This window comes from Thunnus thynnus, chromosome 17, assembly GCF_963924715.1.
Source record: "Thunnus thynnus chromosome 17, fThuThy2.1, whole genome shotgun sequence".
NCBI lineage: Eukaryota > Metazoa > Chordata > Actinopteri > Scombriformes > Scombridae > Thunnus > Thunnus thynnus.
Window position 1 is genome coordinate 7828069 of NC_089533.1, and position 14095 is coordinate 7842163.

At 40.7% G+C, this 14095-nt stretch overlaps 1 protein-coding gene and 1 non-coding gene across 4 annotated transcripts in view; one reads left to right on the plus strand and one right to left on the minus strand.

The window, feature by feature from the left end:
- cacnb1 (calcium channel, voltage-dependent, beta 1 subunit) overlaps positions 1–13788 on the minus strand; it is a 30766-nt gene extending 16978 nt beyond the window's left edge. Inside the window, exons 1-2 of one of the 3 annotated variants that reach the window (XM_067615746.1) lie at positions 13422–13788; positions 7708–7794 (exon numbers count right to left, since the gene is read on the minus strand). In XM_067615746.1, the coding sequence (XP_067471847.1) occupies positions 7708–7794; positions 13422–13511 (177 nt within the window). In that variant the 5' untranslated portion in view covers positions 13512–13788. Of the gene's footprint in view, positions 1–2664; positions 2986–7707; positions 7795–13421 lie in introns of those variants that run through there. The other 2 variants (XM_067615745.1, XM_067615747.1) reach the window with 2 other exon arrangements.
- On the plus strand, positions 8372–8443 carry trnac-gca (transfer RNA cysteine (anticodon GCA)). Its single transcript has one exon. It is a non-coding gene; the product is annotated as a tRNA-Cys (tRNA).
- Positions 13789–14095: the final 307 nt, after the last annotated feature.

Sequence of the window (14095 nt, forward strand, 5' to 3'; positions counted from 1 at the left end):
TCTTCTAATGCAACGGCGCCTGTAAATGCTTTCGAGAGAAAGGGAAATTGGAAAGAAGGGAAGCAGTTGGATGTAGTTAAATAGATTTGCTTGTGGAATCTGCACAAAGCTTTAAAAAAGAACATATTGAATTGGGGTTTATGTTGGATTACGCTCATTGCTCATTTTTACCATCTTTATAAAACACAGGAAATGATCACCACTATGTGTCTTCCTTTCTGTATATTGGATAACAGAGTGGAGGCCAAAGATTTTAATCTGCTACTGTCACGAACAGGAACATCACAGCAGGTGTTGTCAGACTTCACAATGTATGACTAAGAGGTGATAACCATCTCACGCATACTGTGAACTCCTGCCCTGATAATTAAACAGATAAAAATATCTTCATACTCATCAGCTCAGGTGATGTGAAAAATGAAGGGAAAGAGAGAACATTAAATATCCTTTTCCTATTTGCTTCATCTCCGAGTTTCCTCGGGGCCCGAGTCATCACACATTTCAGAAGAGAAGAAGAACACAACATCTCATCTCAGGCAGCTGAGATCCAACAGGAATGCATTAGCAGTCGAGCCGAGGCTCCGCTGTGTATTCACATCACATCCAGGGCGAGATTAGGTGAGTGAACGATCAAGAGGCAGGTATGGGACAGGAAAAACTAGAATAAAAGGGGGGGAGATATGCAGAACAGACAGATGTACAAAAGGAGCCCCTATCTAAAGCTCATGGCCAGCGGCTGTAAATGGCCATATTCCTTTCCTCTGTCACAGCAGCGTCATGGCAACCAGCTGGACGGTGTGGAGACGAATAGAAAGATGAGTCATGGACTGAACTCTCTAGAAATTCCCATTTTTAAGAAACGAGCAAGAGAAGGACTCCAACACCAAGTTGTTCCTCAATTATGGAGGGAAAAATCCCATCAAGTTTAAAATACTGACCAGCACATGGCTGAAATCAATATCACAATATTCAAAGAACATATTTGTCAGACGCAAGTCACGATTCAGGCTTCTCAATACTACTGCCAATACAATCTATTTTATTTTATTAATCATTTCTACCTTATACCAATACTTCTTAAAATACCTTAATGGTGGAATACAAACCCATCTTTTTTACAAAAACCTTTTTTTCAGTTAGCAAAATATGCTAACCTCCTCAATGCATCAGTAATTAAATACATTAACAAAATGACAACATTTCCTAAATAAGAACTAAAGTTAGAGAAGAAAATATATGATTTAGATCAAATCTGATGTCAGTAAAACAACAAAAATCTGGACAGGTTTTCAATACCAGTGTTAGATATTTTGATAATTTTGCAACCCATTTTGGTCATTACTCAAAAAGTATTGAGGTCGGTTACCCAGCCCTAACCACGATACAGCAAATATATGCAAAATCAGAACTGACGCATTAGTAAGTCAAGATTAAACAGCAAACAATTTGATAATTGATTAACTGTTTAAGTCTTTTCTAAACAAAAGGCCAAAACTTTGTGTTTCCAGCTTCTTAAATTTGAGTGTTTGCTGACGTCCTTAGAAACTGAATCTCTTTTTGGATTGTTGGTTGGACAAAACAAGCAATTTGATCTTGGGCTCTGAGAAATTATGATAAATATTTTACAGACTACTAATCACAAGATTAAGTGATAATGAAAATATTTGCTAGTTGCAACCCTAATATAAAGTAATCAAACTGATGATCAATGCACCAAACTGTGTTCAATTGTTCTGCTTTATATCAGACACAACAAAACTTTCAACTTATCATTCAGTTTAACTTAAATAACAGAATTGTGTAAACCGATAACATAATATATGGTCCTATCATTACTACTCATTACTTAAATCAACAGTGGATTGAGAGAAATTTGATTTTGATAAATCAACTTTGATAATCAATGAACTGTTATTTGTTTATCAAGCAAAAATGCCAAAGACTCACTACTTCCAGCTTTGTTCTGACAAAACAAGCAGTTTCAGATGTCACCATGGCCTCTAGGAAATTGCAATGAGTACTTTCCGTTATGTTCTGATATTTCATAGATAAAAGATTCACCAGAAAAACAACTGACAGATTACTCAATAATGAAACTAATAGTGAGTCACGGTCCTGATCATCACAATATGATTCCAAGTAAAAAGGGAACACTGAATTATTGCCCTAACAGCATTAATTACAGAAACATTTGACATTTATGACATTTTGACATTTATGTCACTCTGTCCTGGAGTCCTGAGGTCACAAAAATATGCTAAATCGATATCCAGCCTAGGCCTGTCTGCAACACGGGGACTCGCGGTGAAAGAAGCCCCCTGAAATGGCCACAGCCCTGGGCCGGCTGGGCGGGCAGTGCACACAGCAGCGGAGGCAACCGGTGGGACTGGAAGTCTAATTAAAAACACAGCGCCTTTCCAGCAGCTGCGGCCCGGGCCCAAAATGGAATCTCAAAGAAAGCCGCTGACCAGGAGGTACAGCTCTATCAGGACACGGACGGCAAGTTATATATTCCAGTTATATCTCAGAGGCAAAAGAGTGTTCTGAACTTTCAAAAACTCTCTCTGGATACACACACTCACTCACACATACATACACTACTTCCAGTTAAGGCAGACACAGCTAAAAGTGTACAGCTTGAAGATTAATCTAGATCCTTCTTACCATTACGGGCCTTTGAATCCTCTCGGTCCTCTCCATACCTCGTTTGCCACGCTCGCCACACCACGGCAAACCAAGGGGGCAACGCCGGAGTCCACGGACAGAGTTACGTGTATGTGTGTATGTGTGTGTGTGTGTATGTGTGTATATGTGTGTGAGAGATAGTGGCAGCTAGTGTGAGTATCTGCTTGTTAGTCTGACAAGTGCATGTGTGTGTTTGTGAGTGTTTGTATGTGTGTAGTGTGTATATGATAGGAGAGAACGCCAGAAAAGAGTGCCGTATGTGTGAAAATGGGAGAGCGCTCTCTTAACCTCCAACCCCTTCTCACACACACACACACACACACACGCCCACCCCCCTCCACCCCCCCCTCCCCCTCCTACCTCCACAACCCAGAGGAACGTGAACCTTGTGTAGAGGAAGGGAGCTGGGGCTGGCTGGGGGTCGGGTTGCAGGACTTGTGCTACATTTGCAAACTGGGGAAATATATTTAGCCTTGGCTGGGCAGAAACAGGGACGTGAACGCACTGAGACCCAGAAGGAGGCTTGGTATGCAGCCGTCAGCCATTCAATGCCCCGACTGACGTGGGACAGAGCTGGGGCAGTGCCCAGGGAAACCCCCCCCTCCTCTCTCTCTCTCTCTCTCTCTCTCTCTCTCTCTCTCTCTTTGCTTCATTCCTACCGGCCTCCTGTCCTGATCTCATTCTTCCTAACCCATCTCTCTTTCTCTTTGTCTATATCTGCCGGAACAAGGGTATCAGACGAGGGATTAATATGGATATGAGGGGAGGTGGAAAAAACAGGGGCAGTGGTTCAGCAGTGAAATGAGGACATGAGGCGCAGTGATCGGGGCTGTATCACTTTGAAGCAACTGACGCTTGCCTACTTAAGCCTTTGAAGTATCTGCTGAATAGTTACCGCTCCAAACCCATGTATAGGTGTCTGATAATTAATTACATTGATTTTTGTGTACTTACTGCAAAAAACAGCGTACTAGTTTGTAATCTACGCAAATTTTAACTTGCCCAACACTGTTAAAAAGGTTAAAGTAGGGAGGTCTATAGGCAGATAGGTGTGGTTGGAGGGGTAGTCCTATTTGTCCACAAGAGGGCGACCTCTGACACAATCCATGGCTACAGACTCCAACCACTTCTTCCTCTCTTGCGCGATAGTAGCCGATGACAACACAGTCAGCTGGGGAAGGTGAACAAATGGAGAGCTGCTAACAGACCCACCAGTCGGCTCTGCCCTCGTGCAGCCAGACACAGCAGCAACTGGCGCTCTGCTGGGATTCATATGTCAGGACGGACAGGAGGACTGCTGGTCTCTCTACAGCCACTGAACCTTCTAAACCTTTCACATATGGCAACCAGGCCAAGACGAGATCTTAACTACAGAGCAATGGGAAAAAAGTATAGGAATCAGAGACTGACTGTAGAAACAATTAAACCCGCTTTTTAAATTTTTTTTAACAGGCTTTAATTGATTTACATTTACATCTTATCTTAAATTAAAATGAGATGAGAAGCAGTTTCCCAATTTAGAGGCTCTATCCTCCACATTTCTAGACCGTTCATGTCATAACGGGCCAACAAGGCTGACCGTGTTTCAAAGATTCTTCCAGATCCTTATTTGAATTCGGAGTCTTTTATTATGACCACTCAAACGATCCTCCAATGTGAAAACACATCATTTTCCACAGAGTTCACTTTTGCAGTCATTTTCCCAGATAACAAGACATATATATCTGCAGTCTGTCTCTACTGTACAGACAGAGATGGGAAAGAAACCTTAATGTTTTCTGCTCCGGCCACTTAGTGTCTGCAAAAGGAATTTAAATGGACGAATCTGATATTTCTGGCAGAAGATGTCCATAAACTATATGGTAAATTACTCCATTGTTATTTTTCTCTATTCTTTGCTTACTTTTAGCCATATTTTAGCATTATTATAGCTTTTAGTGTTGTTTTATCCGTTGTTTTTATGCAGCTCTCCTCTGCAAAAGAGGTTTCAATCCTGAATTGGACTCACTTGGTTAAATAAAGGTTTTTAAAATATCACAATTATCAGGAAATGGTGACTAACAGTGATTTATACATATGTTACATGAACTGGACTAAATGAAATATCTGCAGCTGAGTCTAAATGACAGCAGCTGAGCATTAACATAAACAGTGTGCAGCCTGAATATATTGAATATATTTAATATTAGCTTCAATATTAGCTACTCCCCACTCATCCAGTAGCCTGTGTGTTGGGGATGTGTTGAAGAGAAATGTCTTGTACTATAGACTTGGATTTCTTGGAACATTTTTACTGGTATTCAAGAACTTGTTGATAATAAAGGAGGAGGATTTGAACGCACAATTAGTTTTGGTCTATACCAGTCTAGAGTCTAATCTGAGACCATCTCATGTGGAGAGGAGCAGGTTCAGCATAGCCTTCAGGTCCTCTAAAGGACCCTCCTTTGTGAACCACTGAACTAGGACACAGCTGTTATGTGTTCATCACGACAGCCCCTCTGATTTTATGTTTATTTTAATGCTGCAGTGTTATAAGACACAACAGATTACCTTTTTAAACATTGCTATTTTAATTTCCAACAACGCAGATGTGAATTTTCAAATAACGACAGCAGACATGTTGCCTTTTCAGCAGACAGTCTCTGCCCTTCTTTGCACACCTGAAGACGGAGTGTGTTTTTGTTGAACTCGACACACAAACCAACAACACTGCACAAACACGTAGGCTGCAACCCTCCCTTCACCCCCCCCCCCCCCCCCCCCAACACACACGCACACATCTAAACATCCTCTCCTTCGTCTCTCCATCCCACTGTGCCTGCACACAGAGGGAGATTCAGTGGCCCGGTTGCCATGGAAACCAGGCCGAGTGTACCAGCCAGCTCCACCGTTGGCTGATTGTGGCTCTCGTGTATTTGTGTGTGCGTGTGTGTGTGTGTGCGTTGAGTGTGTGTGCACTTGCGTAGGTGTGTGTGAGACTGTAAAGCCTATACAGGGCTCTGCTTTGAGTTGTTCGGGGGGGAGTCAAAAATAGGCCATATGTGCAAAAACCTATAGGGCGCCTGTAAGCCTCTTTTTCTGTAATTAAAACCTTTTTTTTTTCAATCTTAACATGGATTCAGGAATCGTGTGCATGTGCAGAAACACTCATAGGTGCTCCATATATTAAACGGCTGAGTTGCTAAATCAATTTTTGGATTATGTGAGGTATTCAGTCTGTTTAAAATCCCTGCTACCTCTATTGCAAGCCTTGATGAGTGAAACGCTGTGCAATAGCATGAGACAAGGGAGGAGATTCAAGTCAGGAAGCGTTAAATCATCCTTACTTCTGGGTAATGAGTTCCTCATACAGTGTGAGCGATTATGAATCCTGTTTAACCTGCAGGCCCGGCGCACATGGTCCTCCACCACACCAGAGTTAATGAAGGACGAGGCAGTGGGAAGGGTGAAGATGTGTGCAAGCGAGGATGCAGCTAACCTTTAAAAACCACAGGAGGGTTCAGCTCCCTGTGTTCACCAACAGCGATGGGATTTTTTTTTTTTCTTTTCTTTTTTTTTTTTTTTCCTAAAGCATCACCGGCACTGAACAGGCAAATGTCATTCGGCACGGGGCAAATCATTTCCTCTCACCAATGAAGAGGTCAGACGGAAAAGGGGGGACTCAGTTAGCCGTGACACGGGGTGGCTTTGAGAAATGTCATGTCCAGACAAGGACTGCTGTGCGGCTCGCAAGCATGTGATGCCTTAACCCCGCCTCCTAAACCTCGGAGGAGAGGAAATATCGAGGGGAGGCTTCTTGAACCGTTCTTAGCAGGAAAATCTCTGCAGCTGGAGGACTGACAGGTTTTACACGCTCCTTCTGACAGAGCCAATCAATGCATCTACATGTACAGACCCGGGTGGGGTCGGGGTCGGGGGTGGCAAGCGAGAGGTGGAGGTGGTCTAACACCTGGGGACTGATAATCACCGTCAGAGCCCTGGAGGAATCTCTGTTGAAGGGAGATGTCTCTCATCTCCAGCTCTGTGACAATGAAGCTGTAGTCACAGAGGTTTTACTGATGTTATCAAAGCCATTTCAATGTGTGAGATACAGTACATTATGCCAGTTGCTGTGACACACTCAGGTGAAGAGATAAAGACATACTGTGTTTTAAGACAAGTAAATAACAGGTTTTGGTTTTCACAGTTACTGGAAAGCGGAAAAAATATGATACAGCAGATAGTGAAAACAGCGGAAACGGAATCCCGTTAAAGTATGCAGTAAGATCAATTTTCCTCATATCATAGATGCCAGAAATTTCAATATAAATTTGACAGTGATTATTTCTCTTCTCTCAGCCTCTTGTGTGCATACATTAGACTTTGTTTAAGTTATAAACCTGGTTCTTTTCATAATCATGTATTTATTTACCCTTGGAGGTGAGTGTGGAAGTGGTCACGTCACATTGATTTCATATATCCTTCTGTCTGTCTCTGCTGCAGATTCTCGCTGGAGATTTTTACTGTCAGCACTTGTCATGAAGCAAATAATGTGGAAAAACTCAATGGGGATAAACCTCCAGGATTAGAAAGTGTTTGAAACTGATTTAAAAGTTAAAAGGTACAATAATCAGGATACGTTTTGGGAAACTTTTTTCTGTAACGTTATATGATTGTTATCGCCTTCATTTTTAGCTTATAAAAGTTAAACTGGATGTTCAGACCATCAGCAAGTTTGCAAAAAATGTTCTGAGATGTACCTTGTTATAAGTGATGGACCAAACCCTAAAAAAACCATAATGCTGCAACAACAATTCCACTAATATGTAAAAATGTAGCTATGACTGTATATAAGATAAAATAAATGAAGATGAAGGATGTAAATGTTGCAGATGAGCTGCTGAATTCCCATCATTAAAAGTTCTTACTTCTCTCTCCATTAAACTTCATCGAATGATGATGAAATAAGATGAGGGGAAAGTTGAGATCAAGTCTAGCACCTGGATTAGCAGTCTGGAGGAAGGATTAAGTGTGAAACGTTACCTGTCGGACAAAGCTGTTCGAGGTGGTGTCAGAGGAGGTGCTTCCGTCTGAACGCTTAAATCGGCTCTTCCTCTTGGCATACTTTCCCTGGGAACAGAGAAGTTGGACGGCAGAAAAACAGAAAAAAAAAAAAAAAAGTTTAATTGTGTGGCTCCAAAATAACTTATCTTGACATATTTCTTAGAAAACCTTGTTTCTAGGGGGAGCATGACAGTCATTAACATTTGGCATAGCATTCGTAAAAGCTTCTAAATATGATCAGCCGGTTAGATAGAGCCAGCGATAAAGCAGCACGAGTCCCAGACTGGGGAGGAAGTCGACCAGAGAAAATGTGCCCCGTGTGTCCATGAGCAGCCTTCATTACTTGTCATTTTTCATGTTCTGTCGCAAACTGGGACCCTGTAATCTGATTGGCAGACCTCTGGCAAATGGCCTATCCGGGTTGGGCCACACATTACATTATGAACCCACCCTGCCCACATTGCCATGGTTACACAATGCCGACTAATCACATTTGTTGGCAATCAGGAGACTGTCTGTGTTGTTCTTGCAGCGTGTAAAAAGAGAACTGCTGGTTGAGATAATGCTTAGAAATAAACACGGCAGTATTTCTACGAGCCAACACACACCTGTGTGCTCATGCTCCTGGATGTGGTTGACCACAGGGGGTATAGCTCAGTGGTAGAGCATTTGACTGCAGATCAAGAGGTCTCCGGTTCAAATCCGGATGCCCCCTGCTTTTATGTCACATCTCATGTTTCAGCAGGACTAGCTGTAACAGTGAAAGTTCAAGAGCTGTACTTCATCTTGTTTACAACAGATCGCCAGTTCCTAATGTGACTCCTGACCAAACAACTGTTTTTTTTTCAACATCTTAATGTGCCGTTTCTTCCTCCCAGACATCCGCTTTTCTCTTTTCTTTTCAAAACAGTTTGTAAATCAACTGACTTGAAAGTCGCTTGAGATAGCTGCTCCAAAACAACGAGAATGATGTCATTTTAATTTCTGTCAAAACTATGTTACAGTAACCTGATAATGGAGTTAAATGTCCACATTGATTTGATAAGCACTGTTGTGTTCATGTGCTGATTGGAGGCTCAAATATCAGAGATTTTAGAGCCAGTTGTCACAAAGTTTTACAAGTAAATAAATATAGTATATTCATACTATCTCACTGTTTATCTTCTGTTTGACTGACTAATAGTTTGTCTCTTCAGTAGTCTGTTCTGAAATATTAGATATCAGAACCTCCCATTACTCAAGACTCTCTATTTGTCTATCTGTACATCAAATAGATGACCACACATCAATAATGTATTATAACTTAGAGCCATACGTGTTCAATTTGATGGATTACTTACTAAAATATTTACTTTTTAAACATTATTTAAGCCTGCAAGCTTCATATTATACAGATTAGGGCTGAGTACTGAACCTTATTGCCAGTCCGAGTATCAAAAACTACTAAAAAAAAGTATTATTATCTATAACCAACCTAAAGTATTGTATTTCCTCTAATATCAAAAACATTAAAGATGATACCCAGCCCTAATACTGATACTGAAAAATAAAAAACTCGACTTTTATGGTATGCTTTGGAAAGTAATATGTTCAGTATTCAGTACGAATCTCTATACTCATCACAGGGCAACTTATATTACCTCTCTGAACTGGTTTTTCACACACACTGTGAGCAACAATTAGCTTTGTCCACAACTGTTCACGTTTACACACACGTATACCTATGTAAACATTAAACCTAATCGATCAGCTGCTGTCTAAATACAACATCTGTATATCTAGTGACTTTTCAGCAGGAGAGATCTAGCGACAGGTTAGCTACCCGTCAGCAGTAATCCCTCCTCTATTTTGTTATCACCGTCACATCATGTACAACAGGGCGGACCGAGGCTCTCAGATGTATGACGCAGTCCTGCCTGCCTTTAAACAAACATGACCTGTTACACCAGCGCCAACTGGTGCAACCACAAAAACACACTGTGGCCGAGAGGTGTCCAGTGTTAACGGATCAAAAGGAAAAATACATCTCCAGGAATTTATTTGAATTCATTTAAACCTCCTGTAGTGCAAAAAAATAATGCATCTAGCCTGTTGTGTGCCATGCTTGATTTACTGATACTGATGGGATAGGGTGAATACACAGCAGGATGCTACACAACAACTATGATACACCCGACAAGTTAACAGTTCAATCATAAAATTCCTGTGTTAGGAACATATGCTAGAATATTCACTAGCTCTTACAGTTTAACTTTAGGTGATGATACATGAGAAAAAAATGAGGATTGGAAACTGTACTTGGAGCTTAGATGCAACTGATTACATCACTGTTGGCAAATCTGTTCACCTACACTGACTGGAAAGGTTATGAATATTTAGAAAATGCTGTGTGAACCAGTGAAAACACGAAGATTATGTAGAGAAATACTAGAAGACGTAACATCTCTTGTAACATTTTAGACCCTGTTTTAACCTGGTATTAACATGCGATCTGTATCTGGATACGTAGATAATGAGATCTGACATTTTGCACTGCAACGATTAATGAGTCAGTCGATGGACAGAAGATTAATAATTTCAGTCATTTTTCAAGCAAAAATGCCAAACATTCGATGGTTACAGCTTCTTAAACGTGAGAATTTGCTGCTTTTCTTGGTCTTACATGACAGTAAACTAAATTTTGCACTGTTGGCCGGACAAAACAAGACATTTAAAGACATCACCTTGGAGTCTGGGAAACTGGGATGGACATTTATCACAGTTTTCTGATGTTTTATAGACCAAGCGACTAATTGGTTAATTGAGAAAATAATAAGCGGATTAATCAATAATGAGAATAACTGTAAATTGCAGTTGTTTGGTTTGGTTTACTGACAACATTTTCATGTAAAAAGCACAATATATCAGACTTTGTCAAGGATAAAACAATTAAAAGTCCTGCACTTATTTCCATTGTTGTCTCTGGTCCAGTTCAAGCTTTTTATGGTTTATCATTTTGAATTAACTCCTGACATTAATAAGTGTTCTCGCTATCTTAATTCTGTCTGCATTGAGATCGGATGCCTGTTAGGTGGGCAGGGCTGGCGAGCAAACACGTTCCGGATCAAGAGACATGTTTACATGTGATGTCGGGCTTGCGTGAGATAGCAGGAAGAGGAGGGTGGATCTTCTTTTTGAGAATGTAGCCACTGATGTTGTTTACACCTGGCTGAGGTCCGATCACAATCCAACACCTCCAGATGTGTTCTGACTGATCCGATTGCAATCCATTCTGCTGCATTTACAACGGCGTTACTGTGACGTGTGTTTTTCTTGATCCGGATCAGATATCCAGATACAGAAATGAGATCTTACTAACAAGCTTAATCTCTAAGATGACAACTAAGAAGAATAGAAACACAACCACAGTCCATCGTCATCATTTGGCAGTTAAATCAAAGATGAATTATCTTTGTTATTGTTATTGTAAGTTATTGTCCACATCCGTGTAAAATGAAGGATGTTCAGCCAAAGTTTAACAAGGAAGGATCTGCAAAACTTGAATGTTAACATTGGATAGTTTGTTTTTGTTGGCAAGTAAGTCATTGAAATAACATGGTGACACTGTGGATTTGTTTACAACCTGTTAGATAATCTGCCTGGTCGCTCTGCTGGAGATGTTGCTGATATCTGAGCAATTAAACTGGTGAATAAAATCTTTTCATAACAGATTGAGATGATGGCCAAAATACGAATATAAAACCCGTGTTTCATCCAGAAGCAAATTTATGCTCTGTTGTCACAAGTCTAGGGTTAAATTTAACATGAAATGCATGGGTGCAGGTGTGTGTGTGTGTGTGTGTTTGTATGTTTTCGTGTGTGTTTGGAAGGGTCTTCATGATCGGAGTCATGATGGGGCGGGTTCCTGTCAGTAAAGGGCAGGGAAATGCCAGAGGAAGTAGGGAGGGGAGGCTTCCTGTTGGTAAACATCTTCCCAGATTAAGTGTATAATTAAGGAGGGTGTTGTGCGTGCGTGTGTGTGTGTGTGTGTGTGTGTGTGTGTGTGTGTGTGTGTGTGTGTGTGTGTGTGAGCAAGGGGCTTTAAACTGGAGGGCAGGGAGCAGGCAGGGTGGCGGGTGGCGGGATGCACAATATCACAACTGTGAAATGTAAACCACATTACACTACTCCAGCCAGAACGCTCCATACATTATTCTGCTCACAATCTGATGGTTGATCAACGGACACTATCTTTAATCTATAAGTGACCCCCGGGCGCTGACTGTGGATCAGTTCTCGCCCCACGGTTAATTTCTTATTTGGTGTGTTGCTGTCTGGGTGAAAAACTCAGACTGTGTCCTTCAGGATATTAGAAAAGCAGTTCCCTGAGTTATAAATACATATACCAATGTGACCCGCTGCAGGTCGGCATGAACTTTATATCCAATTGATCAGAAGGTGCCACACACACACACACACACACACACACATCATTCCCCCGCCGCCTGGCACAAGAAGGGGGTCCATCCATCTGTTTCACGCAGCAGATAAAGACCTGGTTGCTAAAAACAGACAGGAAGAGGTGAGATGGCGAGAGCAGGATGAAGATAGCGGGACAATCAAAAGTGTGGAAAGTGGATTGAGAAAGAATATGGAGAGAGCTGAGGGGGAAGAGAGAGATGAGAAGGAGCTGGGAGGAGTGGGAGTAAAGAGGAGAGAGCAGGACTTGGCATGGTTTGAAGCGCTGGTTGTCTGTGGTGAGGTGTTTTTTTTTTCCCTCTCCAGAGAGACAATGACTGAGCTCAGCGTGGGTGTGTTTGTTCTAGATATTCTCATCATTTTTAATTTTTTTTTTTTTTTTTTTTTTTATTCATCATCATCCATAGAAACTGTTATGACTAAACATGCCCACAATATCATGCCACTTCCTAAAACAGCCTGTATTTGTGGCTGTAAAAAAAAAGAAAGAGTGACACCATGGAAAGTTGAAAGGATAGGATTGTAAATGAAAAGGAAAAAAAAATCACCAAGTTGTGTTTTTTTTTTTTGAAGGCGAAGGAGAAACAGATCTGATGTCATATGTAAGACTTACAACATCAATATCCAAAAGATAAACTGATTACTTTTATTACTCTTCTGTTAGGTTTTAAAACTTAGAATTCACTTCATTTTTTTTTTCCAAATAAAACTCAAACTCTCCTCCAACTGGGCAGATACACATTTAACGTAATAACCCATTTTGGTAATTACTCATTAGTTGAACAAAGGCGTGGTTTCCTAAAGAATCCAATGGGCAGCAGCATAAAAAAACAAGCCTTACATCATATCCTCACATAGTGTATACACGCAGACGACTTATTACAACCCAATTACCGGCTACACACAGGCCGAGGATGAAATTATAAATCAAACTCAAAAGGAAGAAAAAACTGTAATCTATCCTCCCGTGTTTTCTACATCTCATAATCATAAATTGGATGAAATTTCGATCTTAAATCAACGCATCGCACAGCACAGAAACATCATTTTAAGACTCCCGAAAGCAAATTAAGCCACTTAATTGCCGAACAACCTGTTAATCCCCCGAAGTCAAACAGCTTCACTGTTATCAAACCGCCTTTTTTAATATAGATAAATGCTTATCTCTGAAGAGGCTTTTCCATTTTTCTGTCAGTAATATCTGGTTTCCTTCCGTTTCTGTTCCGTAGTCTTACCTGTGTGTGAGGATGATGGTCGAACATGTCCATTTGGATCTCCTGGGTTGAGGTCGAAGGCGTCCTGGACATACTACTTTTCTGTACCATTGATTTAACTTTTCAAAATCTATTTTCAGTGTCGTGTTTTGTTTTTTTTCTTCTTATGATGGTGTCCACAGACTCATCTTTTTTTTTTCTTTTTTTTCCTTTTTTTTTTTAAAGGGAGGTTGGAGCCGCTGATGTATCTGAGCTGGCTGGTAAAATAATGGCAACAGCTGCCTCCCTCTCAGCCTATAGCGTTACACACTGGCGCACCAGGTTTTTACACTGGTGTCAAGTCAGCAGGATGACACAACAGCATATCCGGTTACTGCTTTCAAAATAAAAAAAAAACCTTTAAAAAAGTTACAGTCCAAATTAAGAGAAAGATGTGTGACTCGTTTGAAATTCATGATAATTAAAAAACTGCTAATTATATGTAGGCTAATTTTGTGTGTTTATAGATAGTAAATGACACTTTCTGGAGAAATTAAAAACCAAACAAATCAAGGTATTTCATCACATTGATCACATTAAGCCAAAAATAATATAAAATATTAATATGGAAAGTCCTACTGATTGATTTGCAATATTGCCCTGATGGCTTAATATGCTTAGGAGTGTATTGGGCCACTGTGGAGATGACATGCATA